The sequence below is a fragment of the Lepisma saccharinum genome, chromosome 10 (assembly GCF_977018435.1).
Source record: "Lepisma saccharinum chromosome 10, izLepSacc3.1, whole genome shotgun sequence".
NCBI lineage: Eukaryota > Metazoa > Arthropoda > Insecta > Zygentoma > Lepismatidae > Lepisma > Lepisma saccharinum.
In genome coordinates, this window is record NC_139238.1 from 51,109,621 (window position 1) to 51,124,537 (window position 14,917).

The 14,917-nt window shown below is 37.5% G+C and overlaps 2 protein-coding genes across 2 annotated transcripts; both read right to left on the reverse strand.

The window, feature by feature from the left end:
• Positions 1 to 9,207: 9,207 nt before the first annotated feature.
• On the reverse strand, positions 9,208 to 9,897 carry LOC145994100 (uncharacterized). The gene has a single exon (XM_083130186.1). The coding sequence runs from the start codon at positions 9,895 to 9,897 to the stop codon at positions 9,208 to 9,210; it is 690 nt and encodes a 229-aa protein (XP_082986312.1).
• An 883-nt stretch (positions 9,898 to 10,780) lies between these two features.
• LOC145994101 (uncharacterized) lies at positions 10,781 to 14,659 on the reverse strand. Its single transcript, XM_083130187.1, has 3 exons — positions 13,763 to 14,659; positions 12,607 to 13,207; positions 10,781 to 11,892 (listed from the first exon to the last, which is right to left on the reverse strand). The coding sequence occupies exons 1-3, from the start codon at positions 14,657 to 14,659 to the stop codon at positions 10,781 to 10,783; spliced, it is 2,610 nt and encodes an 869-aa protein (XP_082986313.1).
• Positions 14,660 to 14,917: the final 258 nt, after the last annotated feature.

Here is a 14,917-nt window from a genome sequence, read left to right on the forward strand (position 1 = left end):
GACGATAAATAAAGAATGGAAGAATGTGTTAGAAAGAGTGGAAATGACAAGAGAGAAAAAGGAGAGAAGAAGGAAGAAGAATTAATGAAAAAGAGCGTGAGATTAAGAGTCCAACCACATTCCAGATGAAAGTAAAATGTTTAGCCTTTCAGGTGAAAGTACAGTTGACAAGGGTAAGCCACCGTCTAGAATGTTCCAGAACAACTTTCTAATAGTCTGGAGTAGAGTTAGTTTTGTGTATATCTATCGTCCTGTGTTGTACCTTGTTACATTTGTACTTGGTGCAGAGTGTGAAGAAGACCTTGCTATAAGGTTGAAATGTTACGTTTAGTTTATGTTTTATAATAAAATAAATTTCTACCTTGGTCAGCATATTTTTAATTTTTCAATAGCATGGAAACAAGGCTTAATTGTGTTAAAACATATTTACAATTCCAAAGTTCTTATAAACTGTACAGTCTATTTACATACGTAGCGTCACACACGACAGTAATCATAATCAAAAGTTCTATAAATACACGAAATATAATCAAAATCGGGGATGGTGTGTGATATTTTCACTAACGTCTGGATGATTTGTCATGGAATTGTCCTACACAATTTAACATAGATAGGAAACAAACATTATTGATAATTTTATACCAACGTGAACATTATGATTTAAGGATTAAAACAGATATAAATGACATATTTTTAATTTATAATGTAAGATAAAATATTGACTTGTGCTGTAATAGAGAACAGTCATAACAGACAAAGAGAGAATATACAGTATTGTCACTATCCGCAGAAACGCATGTACTGAGCCTCGTGGTGTCAAGATTCTCAACACGTTGTCTGGACACAAACACAAGGCTTGGAGAAACCTAAGCTAAAACTAGTGGCATTTATACTCGTGTTCCGCGGTATGAAAGTTTTATGATATATTGTTTTCTTTTGTTCCAGTGAAAATGGTTCAATATGCATTGGTAAGATATAACAAATATAGACCAATAACACTGATAAATATAGGGTACAAAATATTTGCCATATTTATAAATGAGAGATTAACAGAGATTATTGAAAGCAAATTAGGAGAACACCAAATGGGATTCAAGGCAAATAGATCAACTATAGACAACATGCTTATAGTATGACAAATTTTTGCGAAATGCCATTTATACAACATCGACCTAACAACATATTTATTGATTATTCATACATTTGATTCAGTCTGCAGAACCGAGGCCACAAACATCCTGAAATTATACGAAATACCATACAAACTAACAAGACTAATAGCATGACCCTAAATAACAACAAAGCAAGATTCAAAATAAACAATGAACTTACTGAAGAATTTAAAGTAGAGCTAGGAGTGATACAAGGTGACCCTCTAGCGGAAACATTATTTAGTATAATCATAGTTTCAATTATGAAACACTTGGATCTAAGAGGCAATATATCTACGTGACTAAAACAATGCATCGCTTAAACAGATGGTATAGTACTCACTGCAAGATCTAAAAAAGCATTAATTGAAACATTTCAACAGCTGAAACATCATCCAAGTAAATTGGGCTAGTAATAAATGCACAAAAACAAAATGCCTAACATGTGCGAGAGGTAAAGGGTAGAAACACCTGACCATAGATGATGATCATATAGAACAGACAGAATCTTTCAAATACCTAGGATCAATGGTGAATGGAGATAACAAAATAGAGGAAGAAATCAAAGAGAGAATTTTATCCGGAAACAATGCTTTTTATGCCAATTTGGAGCTAATCGAAAGTAAACAAATATCAAAGAGTGTCAAACTGAGGCTTTTTTATACCATAATAAGACCTAGAGTCACATATCCATGCATAAGGACTCCTGCAAACCAAAAAATTATCAGTATTTGAAAGGAAAGTAATAAGAAAAATATATGCCCCAATTAAAGAAGACGATGATACGTGAAGAATCCGGAATAATAATGAAATAAACAAAATAATTAAAAATAACCCCATAACTAACTTTATCAAATCTCAAGAACTAAGATGGCTTCGACATGTTCATAGAATGTCAGGTGAAAGGATAGTTAAAGGGATATACAGATGGAACCTAGTAGGAACAAGAGAACAAATGCAGACCAAAAACAGACTGATGGTATTATGAAGGATCTGAAATATAGGAAGATCAACAAATGGTGGAAGTGCATCCAGTACAGAAAAAATGGAGATAAATTGTTCAGAAGGGCAAAACTTTTAGTGTATGAAGTTGTAGTGCCTTATGAAGAAGTAGAAGGTATGTTCTTGACATATCTATTTGAATTACCAAATCTTTATACATCGAGAAATACAAGTTTTAAACATACCACTATTAGTTGGATACATAAAAGTTAGTACCTCAAAACGATTAGAATTTTAATTGGTGTTCATTCGTTTATACAATCACGATTAGTACGATTTGAACAATCGAATTTACTTTTTGGTCATATTTGATCTTTTAATTACCAACCTATGTAATTTGTATCTCATACATGTTATTAGAGCGATTTCATGTGAAAGTGGACAAACAAGGTTATTTTATTTCTGTTTATAGTAACACTTATTATGCATGACATTAAAGGTAAAACTATGCAGAATTTTGAATTATTAATATAAATATTAGTTTCATGGCGTTAAAATAATATATTGTTTGAAACCAATTACGTTTTATAGTAGAAGTGGGATTTTATTTGTGGTGTTTGCACTTAATTTATTTCATTATGATACACTATTATACCATTAGAAAAGTAAATTTATTCTAATTTCCTTCCAATTGTCTCATTCATTGTTTCTATATCTTAAGCTCTGATGTATCCCACTTAATTTCTGAAGCATATCTTAGTATGCAGAATTTATTTGTGATAATTTTCATAGCCTTTGCATTCTTCCAGAATCCTACATGTGCATGATGTCACACCCGTCAAAGGCAAAAATGTAAAAGAGAAACAAACCTAAAAACATCAAAATGTCAGTTGAAGTTTGCTTTCTGAAAATAAAATGAAGTTGTTTCAGTGAACCCATATATTTCACAGAGTTTTCTAAAAGATAAGAAGGTTCTAAAGTCATATCTCAGACGTGTCACAACGGTCAAAATTACACAAAATGTATTTTCTGTAGCTGAAAATTGAGATTGTGGAGGAATATTTTGAAATTAAATAACTTTGATCAAGGAAAATGAAATTACATGAATTGATAGAGTTATGCTACATATTAGAAGTTGCTCAGAAAATAATTTAAAAATTAATCTAAATTTGTTTGAATGTCACACCCGTCACAATGGAATTGCTCTTTATCATATACGTAATGCCAGGTGGTTATAATTAAAGTGACAGTGTTCAGAGTGGTACAGCACGGGCTGTAATGAGAGTAGCAGTCTGAAACTTCGTAGATATGCTATTGAAGTAATGCGCTCGCGAAGTATGAAAAAAATCCAATTCTCGCCACCAGGGTAAAAAATGGCGCTGTAAGCAGTCAAAACCTGGTATAGTTACAGGAAAAAGGCAGGAAAGATCAAATACATGAGAACAATGGTTCTGGCGGTTTATTAGGAACTATGGTTACAAGAACTGTTCAATATGTCCTCCCAATTCATCAACATGCTGCATTCGTAACACGGCATGTTCGGCGGTTGCTCGCAGCATGTCTGGTGAAATCTGAGCGACATGTCGTTGTATGCTAGCCTTCAGATCAGGCAGAGACCGGACATGTCCCTGATAGACACGATCTTTTAAATATCCCCACAGCCAGAAGTCACATGGATTAAGGTTGGGGGATCTGGAAGGCCATGCATCTGGAAACTGCCTAGAGATGATGCGGTCATAGTGAAGGTTTCACGAGGCAAGCGACATGTGGTGTTGCCCCATCTTGCATGAAAATGGTCGTGTGTTCACAGTTCCGTTCTTGCAAAGCTGCAACGTGCAGATGTCACTGTACACCTAACAGGCTCTCGAGGTGTCATCTCCTCAAAGAAAAACGGACCAAGAATGAAGGAGCTAGTGAACCCACACCAAGCAGTCACGTAAACTGAGTGCAATGGTTGTTCCTGCCAAACATGTGGACGAGTGGAACCCCATATGCGACAGTTCTGAGTATTCACTGCACCGTCCAGAGTAAAATGCGCCTCGTCAGTCCAGAGAATATTCCCCGGCCACATGTCATCAACTTCCATGCGTGCCAAAAACCGATGGGCAAACTCACAGCGTTGTGGAATATCTTGGGGTTTCAATTGGTGCACAGTTTGAAACTTGTAGGGATACCAGTGTAAAATGCACAGCAAAACCTTGCAAACTGTTGACCAGGGGAGTGACAATTCACGTGCCAGCTCTAGCACTGCTTGCAGAAGTTGAGGCACGTGCTGCACGGTCAGCTACAGCTACAGCAACTTCGTCCACAACTTCCACGGGGATGGGCCGCCTTCCTCTCCCTGGTGCAACACCCAATTCACTTGTTTCCTCGAATTTCTTCATCTTTTTCAGCCCATCAATTGACATGGGCCCTCTTCTCAGCCCTTTCTGTTGGCGATATTTCCGCAGTGCAGCGTTGCTACTGCTCCCATTCTGGTAAAACAACTTCACTAGCAGTGCACGGTCTTTCTTACAGCGCCATTTTGTACCCTGGTGGCGAGAATTGGAACTTTTTTTTGCTTAATTCTCGAGCGCATTGCTTCATTAGCATATCTACGAAGTTTCAGACTGCTACTCTCATTACAGCCCGTGCTGTACCACTCTGAACACCTTCACTTTAAATATAACCACCTGGTACAAACACGTAACGAACCACACAGTCGTTTACACAATAAGGCTGTCCCACGGCATACAGCTTGGTGCTTATTGTATACATTCAATTTTATGAAGTATTCGAATAGTAATGTATTCCAAAAATTAACAGTGTTTTCAAATTTTCTTTAATTATGTTATACCTGCACCATTGAACATCCGCAATAAATGTATGATTAGAAAATAATACATTTATAAATTTCATAAAACTAAAATTTTGCGCATGCAGTTCGAAAAAAATCGGAATGGGACTGTAAAGAATGGACTATCCTAACTAAATCGGGACATCTGGAATCCTTGCATAAATGATCGGATAACTAAAACTATTAAATATTCGAGACTACAGACTTCTGTAGCAGGCCTCTCTCCAGAAACAACTCACTCATTTATGCAATGACCAAACCGAAATCATTGCAAAATCAGAAAAATAACGTCAATGTTGTTTTCGTAGCGTTCTATAGCTTAACATTAAAATATTTCACATTTCGAGTGGGCATGGCCAACTTTGTTCCCGTTTGAGTACAGGCCTGCCTATATTTACTAACAATTTCTGTATCCTGTAACGATGAATATCATATTTCTTAATTTCCTCCTTTTGTTTCTTGTTGTTTTCTTGTGCAATTCTGCATAATTTGAGGATTTATAGAACACAAACCACATCGTATACATTTTTCTTCAGTTTATTCGATATCACAGAAAAATATATAATTTATACATTAAGGGGCGAGAAACTATTAGTAATACATATTTCTTTACATTTCAGTGCAGCATCAGTTCAGACAACTGCTGCGCAGGTAACAAGTGTCAAAAGCTACCAGCATTGGGTATGGATATAGGAGTATGTAGGCCGGCTGGTAAGATTAGTTAATTGAACCATACATGTGTGTATAGTATGTATTCCATTTTTCGCAAAAAAAAAAAAAAAAAAAAAAAAAAAAAAATCATATGTTGCCAAATACTGATGGTTCACCTTTCATCTATTTGTTGGAGAGTTACAAAACCATTAATATATAGGTATTACCTTGTATTACGTTTACAGTAGTGGAGATCTGTAAAGTAAGCTATATTTACCAACGAATATTTTATTTGAAAGTATGACACGTAGGACTGCCACTTAACTAATACTAATATATCCCATAAGAAATTGAAAACTAGAAATAATTTCCGTTATAATTAAAACAATTTCTATTCCTATTTAGGTTTCAATTAGTATTAAGAACATTACATTAAGATCCCATCACTACAAACACAAGATGTGCCAAAACATGAGTTCAAGTTCTAACCATCGTGTAATTTCAAACTTTTTTCCCCAAGGTTGTTAGAATTATATTAGGTTGGGCCGTAAGCTTCTTTACTCAAAATGCATGCGATCTGATGACGAATCGTGGGAGCATTTGAATCTAACTCCCGAAAGTCCACATAAAAGTGTTGCATTATCCACATATAAGAAAGGAGCACAATGTGAAAACTTGAAATGGAGCACAGAAATGCTTATATATCTTAATATGCCAGTTCATTTATGCTTTTTAATTACTAAACAACTTTAGTTGTTTTCACTTAAAGTGGATTAAAATTTGCTGATTTTCAGATAGAAATGCAAGTTTTCTAATGTGTAATGCGAGGCCACGTTTCAGCAATTCAAATCTGCAGATTTATTGTTTCGTGACGCTGTGTTACACAATTAGTGCCACACGTTAAACAAAATAACGTGCAAAGGCAAGTTTTGTAAGTAAAAAGCAAGTATAAGTTGTTAAATCACTACATTTTGATTTCTATTTCAAGCTTAAAAAGAATTATTCATAACTGACGTATCTTGTGGAAAATTAGTCCAATGGTACAGTTTTGCTTTTCAATCTGAAGTTTATAAGTTCGAATCCAGTAACGGAAACGTTTTCTTTTGTTACTTGTATTTTGCTGATTCTGATGATCTCAGTCACTTTAATTGTATCGCGTAACATGATATTGACATGAAACATCGTATGATTAACTTAATTCGAAAACAATAAATATATGAATATTTTAGTGAAAAGTGGTAGAAATAATTACGTGATAATTTATGAATAATGTGTAACATGGTTAGTACGGTGCATTTTAATATGATCAATATTTATTGAATCGTGAAAAAATATATAATATTACGTAATTGTGAAATTAATATCTCATTTCTAAAAAGGAATGGTCTTAGAACTCAATTTTTCAACTGCGGAAAGATATATTACTGATGTTTTTATTTATTTCTGTTGTATCATAAAAGAGCGCTTAACTGTTTTCTCTCAATACATAAGACTTTCAAATTTGTGATTTACCTGTTGCCAGATATCATTATGCAATTTGATGTGATTTTTTCAGTATTTAAGTAGTATTCCATATCAACAATTCAAAACCAGTTTTTACACATGGGAAAAGTTGTATTGTGCTTACATATACACTAAGCCAATGGTTCCGAAAGTGTGCCCCGCGGCGCCCTGGGGCGCTGTGGCTGGCTTACAAGAGCGCCGCGAAATGTTCCAATATTTTCACTAAAATGATATAATTGTTACAAATATGTGCTTATTTAATACTTTTTACATGTAATATGTTTCTGAATTTTAAATAACAACCTATTTACACTAACTGAGCGTTTCAAGCAGGGCTGTTACAGGTCCAGGAACCCAAAAATTCTAATGGGTCCTATTGGGTTCCGCTGCAGGACCAGAACGTCTTTTCTCACACCATTTAAATTCAGTACAAGTTACGTGTTGCTTCATTGAAAAAAGGTTCCTAGACCGTATTGAAATTTATCCGGAAAAAAGGTAAATTAAGTTTGAAAAAATTTTCTTTACCGTATTTACCCTCTGGTGCATACAAGGTATTTACTGCATTATTACTCCGAGACCCCTGTAAAAAATAATAGGAAATGAGCAAGTAATATCGCAAATGAAACTGTTAGTGGATATACTGTCTGATATATTTGTTTTGGAAGTAAATGATTACAATTAATTTTACTTTACTATAATTTACAGTAAACTACAGTACAATTTAAAAGTATTGAAATAATATTCACACGTATAATATGACAAACATTTTGTACTTCATATATCACTAGTCAACATACAAAATATCTTCAGGCACTGATGACAGTTTATGCACAACAACTGACTGTGTACCTTGAATATATTCTTGTTACTGTTTACTATAATTGTTGGAAAGTAAAATAAAATAAAATCACACTTGCAACATAACATATATTTTGTACTTTACATATTGAAAGTCAGCAAACAAAAGTTTTTCAATCACCCATTACAATTGATGCAGAACAAATTGCAGTGTTCTTTGCAGATATTCTTGTTACACGTATAACAACAAGTGATTTACGAGACAGTCTGTAAGGGCATATTTAGCATCTCTTAATGGTTTTCAGAGGCATTTCTTCCTCTGTCTCTTTCAGAGGCATGATGTTGAAATTTCTAAGGGCAGGTTTCTTGATTTGAGGAATATTCACTCTCTGCTTCATATACGGTCTAACGAGTTCTAAAGTGAGATCTTCCTGGGAAATTCTTCTACTGCTAGAATCATTACAGTTATACTCGAGGTGCTGTTTTATGTAAAATATATATGCATCGAGAGCTGCAATATCAACCATATTATAACAGAAAACAAGTGGCCACCTTTCCAGTTTTGCGCTTTGCTGTGTACCTTCCAACACGCTGATCCATAAGGTCAACGTCTCCCTTGGTTTTGATGTATGTTACAATTATATCGGTTTCTTTCTTAGAATTGTTAGTATCGATTTGGGCGTCATGTTGCATTATGTGTCTCTGGTGTACTAGTAATAAAACAACTTCCACGCGAGCTGCGTGCAATTCTACATCACACAAAAACTGACAACGCATTATGAATAAGGGTCTCGCAGACCCCTGATATGTAAAAAACGCAATGATATGGAAAATTGGATATAACGAGAGTGTCGGGGAGCGAGCCCCGTTCCGATTTGTATCCAAAAACTTTCGGTGGTTGGGTAGGTGAATTTGCAAAGGAGACTCACCTTACGTAAACTACATGTTTAATGACACACACATATGTTTACATACATTACACATTCCCTGTCACACAGATGACAAGAGATAAAACTGTAGACACGAAACGACGTCCTGCAGCCATACTTGCTGCGCACTCGAAGACAAGTGTTGCCAACACCTACTTGGCAAATATAAAGAAAAATGTCTTGGCCGCCATGTTGGATCCAAGTACATTGTGGGGGCCAACATACCGCCCACCTTGAAATATATAATTTCAAAAAATAAAAAAAAAAAAGAATGGTACACTGCAAACAAAAAATATGAAAAACAATTTTACACATATTGTACACTAGAACTATTTGAAATTATTGAATGCAAATGTTCAAATTTTTCAATTTCACAATCATTATTAAATGGCAAAAGCTATAGCTTTACAATTGGTCTCTTGTAATTTCCGGTACTGGTCTCCACTGTAACAGTCCTTACGAGACCATCAGTACCTGGATGAACCTCACATATTCTTCCAAGTTTCCACTGCTGAGGAGGAAGCTGATCATCTCTGATGAGAACTAAATCACCAACTTGAAGATTTTTCTGTTGTGTTCTCCACTTCGAACGTTGTTGCAGCTGGGTGAGATAGTCTCGAGACCAACGTTTCCAGAAATCTTGCATCAAATTTTGTGTAAGTTGCCACCGTGAAAGTCTGTTAAGTTTATATGTGGTAAGATCTCTTTCTGGAGCTGACACCAATGCATCTCCTATCAGAAAGTGTCCTGGAGTAAGAGCTTGCATATCACTTGGGTCACTCGAAATGGCTGTGAGTGGTCTTGAATTTAAACACGCTTCAATCTGTGCTAACACAGTGCACAATTCTACAAATGTGAGCAACGTATTGCCCACAATTCTTTTAAGATGGAATTTCACTGATTTTATTCCACTTTCCCATAATCCTCCTGCATGAGGATTTATAGGTGTGTTGAAATGCCATTGTATTCCCAAACTGCTCAGATTATTAGCTACTTCTTCATTGTGCTTGCAATTGTTCATAGTTTTTAAGATGTCCTTTAGCTCTTTGTTTGCACCAACAAACGTAGTACCACAGTCACTGTACATGTCACGTGGCTTTCCTCGTCGAGACACAAATCTTCTAAGAGCACCTAAAAAGGCTGCTGTGGTTGCACTACTCACTACTTAAAGATGAATAACCTTAGAGGAAAAGCAAATAAACAATGCGATGTAGCCTTTGTAACTTCGACGAGAACGACCACTCATTTCCTTAAGAATTACTGGTCCAGCATAATCCACTCCACATTGTAAGAATGGCCTATTAACTGTTACTCTTGGTGATGGCAGGTTTTCACATTAGTTGTTTTGATGTGGTGCGATTATATCTATGGCACGTCACACATGTTTTCATTAATTGACGCACTCTGTCACGACCATGAATTATCCAAAATTTCTGGCGTAGCGTTGCAAGAACCAGTTGTGGCCCTGCATGCAAAATAATAATGTGCTCATATGCAATAATAAAGTATGTTAATCTATGCTTTTTGGGCAGCAAAATAGGATGTTTGGCACTGTATGGAATGTTACTGCGTTTCAATCTGCCGCCCACCCTGAGAAAACCTAGTTCATCAAAAAATGGATTTAAACTGTGCAAGGTATTCCCTGAAGATATGGGTAAACCATTGTTAAGAGTATTAATTTCACTGGCAAATTCACTCTGTTGCACAATTTTCACTAATACCAGAAGTGTGCTCAATGGACCATGCAGTTTGTTAGTTTTGTTGCGGGCATTGGAAATGAACCGTTTACACCAGGCCACTACACGTTGCAGTTTATTTAGAGAAAAATACCTCTCAAATAATGGGTTGTCTTATGTTGACACAAGGCTTACAACAGACTGCTTCTGTTCTACACTCAATTTACTACATTCTTGTATGTCACACTTGTTTTCAAGCAATTGTAGCTCATGTAAAAATGGAGGCCCTTGCCATCATAAAGAATGTGTCACTAAGCTGGAAGGGGGAATCCCACGACTTGCACAGTCGGCAGGATTGTCTTTACTGCTGACATGGCACCACTTTATATCACCTTCCTCTTGTATTTTAGAGACCCGATTCGCCACAAAAGTTTTCCAACGACTAGGACATGAAGCTATCCAAGCTAAAACTATTTTGGAGTCCGAATAGGAGGTAACAGTTGTGAAATTGACTGGCAATACTTTTCGCACATAAGTAATGAGGCGAACCAACAATATTGCAGCGCAAAGTTCCAGTCGTGGAAGTGTTATCCTTTTCAGAGGAGCCACTCTTGTTTTTGAGGCAACAAGTTTAACCTGGACTTGTTCATCAGCACACACACACCTAAGGTAAACAACCGCTGTATAGGCTGCTTCAGATGCATCACAAAACCAGACTAAATGAAGCTCGATACAGTCTTTTGGAATGATGCAACGTTCAATTCTAATAGTTTGCAAATTTGGTAAATCACTGCAGTAACTAACCCACTTATCAACTACATTATTTGGAAATTCATCATCCCAGTCAAGTTCTAATTTCCACAAATTTGGTAAATCACTGCAGTAACTAACCCACTTATCAACTACATTAGTTGGAAGTTCATCATCCCAGTCAAGTTCTAATTTCCACAGTTCTTGTATCAATAATTTGGCTTTCACTGTGGTAGGTGATAGCCAGCCCAAAGGATCAAACAACTTAGAGATCTCTGAGAGGAGAAGTCGCTTGGTCAACACAGAATGCACAATTGGACTCACTACATTAAAGGAGAAATGATCCAAGGAAGGACACCACTGAATCCCCAATGTTTTCTTACAGTCACTGTCATTAAATTGAAACGGCATGTTTCTTTCAAGCAATTCGCTTGGAATACTGTCTAACACCTTAGGATCATTAGAGGACCATTTGCGAAGTTCAAAACCACCTTTAAGCAGGAGTTGGGTTAGTTGATGGCACAGTTCTATAGCACCCTCCATAGAATCACTCCCACTTAAGAAATCATCTATATACACATGATTAAGTAACACATTTGAAGCAAGGGGGAAATTTGCACCTTGATCTTCACGTAATTGTTGCAGACACCTCGTAGCTAAGTATGGTGCACAAGCAGTACCATAAGTGACAGTCAATAATTTGAAGTCTTGAAATGGTTCACTAGGATCCTCTCTTTACACAATTCTCTGAAAGTCTGTATCCTTTCGATTAATTTTCATTTGTCTATACATTTTTGAGATGTCAGAAGTTAGGGCTACTTGATGTACTCTGAATTGTAATGTCACACTAATGATATCACTTTGTAACTTAGGGTCAATCATTAAAGTGTCATTAAGAGAAACACCTGTAGACGTTTTACAACTGCCATCAAAAACTACACGAATAGGTGAAGTCGTACTGTTTCTAAATACAGGATGATGAGGAAAATGATAGCTTTCACTAGGCACCTTATGTATTTTTTGAGAGGGGATTAGTTCCATATGCCCAAGTTCTCTATACTCAGTCATGAAAGCATTATACTGTTTACGAAGTTCAGGGGCGTGAGAAAGTCTGCGTTCTTGACTTTTAAGTTTCTTAACTGCTGTTTCTCTTGAAAACCCTAACACCACATCGTTCTTAAATGGTAAGCTAACTACATATCGACCATTCTCACGTTGGTGAGTAGCTATGAAACGTGCTTCACACCTTTTCTCTTCTGACGTTAAATAATTAAGGGTTGACAATGCTTCAAGTTCCCAAAAATTACGTACGTTAGTATTCAAATCACATGACACATGGAAAGATGAAACTGAGTTGGTATTTACATTACCAACACTACCATCAATTTGCCCTGATAACACCCAACCGAAGACTGTTTCTAATGCTGATGGAGTACCAGGAGGTCCCACGCAGCGTCCACTTCCCAACAATAAATGCAAAATGTCACCGCCCAGTAAAATATCCACAGGAACACTCACGTTAAATGTAGGATCAGCCCAGGGTAAGCCCTGTATGTGTGACCAAGTGCACGCCCCTGGTGCTTGCACTCTTGGCAAATTACATGTAATTTTCTTCACTACCACAGCCCTTACACTGTTCAGTTGTGTCTTGCACTTTGACAGAAACTGAACATTAGCTATAGCATTGGCTGTGTAAACACCCCTTTCAGTTATGCCAGAAATATTTATGTTTGTGCGTTGCTTAGGTAACTGCAACCTTTGTAAACACGTCTCTGACACGAAGGACACTTCCGATGCCGAGTCTAGGAGCACACGACAAGGCTGAAAGTAACCCTGTTTGTTTTTAACATTAACAATAGCAGTAAACAACAATACTTGTGGTACACCAGAGGTTTTAACTAACTTGTTTTCTGCAACATGAGACGACACTTGTGGGGGAGAGGAATTGGTCGACTGCCCATTCTTGTTAGCCTTGTCAAAATGAATTAAAGTATGGTGATATTTTCCACAGACGCGACACCTGTTTGATGTACATACTCAGTCGGTAACGCGTCTGACTACCATGCTAAAGGTCCCGGGTTCGATCCCCGGCCGGTTCAAATCCGGGAACTTTTCTAACGGTGGAAGCGGCCCCGGCGCCTACCCAGCGTCGAATAACATGGGTACCTGGGGGAAACCATGGGGGGTAAAGGCGGTCAGGGGCGTGATGCTGATCACATCACCCCCACTCACGACCGGATCAAGAAAGTGTGGGGCGTTACCCCCACACCCCCTATACGCCTTCATGGCGTGGTGCTATGCACAGGGGAACACTTTACCTTTTTTTTACCTTTTTACTCTTAATTTGTGCTGTTGAAAACAATTAAAACAAAGCGCCTTCTTTTTCACAAAACTGTGCCTTTGTTGCACGGATATCTGAAGAAACTCTTCACACTTGTGGAGTTTGTGTTGCTTGGTGCGGCATTTCGGGCAGAAGGAAACAGCTGATGTTACAAAGGAAGAGGTTGAAGGCTTATTATGATTCACCGCCTTCTGCCGATTGTTGTTTTCACTTGCTATTGGCGACAATGCACGCGCACGCTGATTTAGGAACTGGGTCAACTCGGATAAACTATGCACTTCTTGCGACGTGAGAGAGAGTTCCCATTGTTTTCTTGACTCAGAATCGAGCTTTTTTGTTGTACGATAAACAAGAATCGCGTCCCAAGATTCAACAGGTACACCTAGCACCTTTAAAACACGAATGCACTCATTTGTAGTGTCGATAAGACGATGTAAACTTGAGTGCGAGTTCTCATTCACTTGTGGCTGATTCACCAGTCGCTGGACAGTGTTGCTTACTAATTCTCTCTTGTAAGAATAGCGGTTGTTGAGCAACTCCCACGCGTGTTGATAGTTTTCATTTGTCACTGCTAACGATTGTATAAGCACGGCTGCCTCGCTCTTGAGAGAAGCCTTCAAATACTGACGTTTTTGTGCACCACTTAAGTTCGCGTTTTTGTCGACACTTGCACTAAACAAATCATGAAAACTTAGCCAGTCCTCTAGCGATCCACTGAAGGAAGGAATTTCCAATCTTGGTAGTTTAACTTCACCTACTTGTTGCTGGGGTGGGCTGTCACGTGGTGATGACGTCACTGATGTAAGACTTCCTGATGCCGTTAACTGTACTGACCGAAGCTTGTAGACAATCTGATCAAGTCTGTCTTCTTCCATACCTAATTCACCTTCAAACCTTTCGAAGTCACTAGCGTCCCCTGCAGCAAGATCGATTAATAGTTGTTTGCAGTCACTTGATAGTTGCGTCGCTTTATCACCACACAAAGACATCGTGGCATTGTCTAAAGTCCCGAAATTGACACGATTCTCGAGACGCGTAATCTCACGTTTTAGCACTGTCTTTGCTGCGAGAATTCGCTCCATTTTGACGCGTTCACGAACCGCGAACCGACCGAAAATTGGCAAACCGGATTGCACTACACGCTGGTAACGAAAGATGCTTGTTTAGGCCAGCACCACGCCTAGATGACGTCAGTTTCTTTGTTCGCGTCTCGTGGGCGAGGAACTAACGAACGGAAAATACGAAAAGTGTGATAAGAAGTTCTGTACAGAGACTGTCTTAGTCACACAAATGCACACTCACAGTCACAGTTCACAAATATGCATGTAGAAAAACACAAA

Excerpts from the sequence above, each read along its gene's own strand:
- LOC145994100 (XM_083130186.1), bottom strand. The coding sequence starts at position 9,897 with ATGTACAGTGACTGTGGTACTACGTTTGTTGGTGCAAACAAAGAGCTA.
- LOC145994101 (XM_083130187.1), bottom strand. The coding sequence starts at position 14,659 with ATGGAGCGAATTCTCGCAGCAAAGACAGTGCTAAAACGTGAGATTACG. Across the intron at positions 13,208-13,762 it reads ACAACAATCGGCAGAAGGCG|GCTAACAAGAATGGGCAGTC; the intron begins GTGAATCATAAT and ends CATTTTGACAAG. Across the intron at positions 11,893-12,606 it reads GCAAATTGATGGTAGTGTTG|CTACGAGGTGTCTGCAACAA; the intron begins GTAATGTAAATA and ends CACCATACTTAG.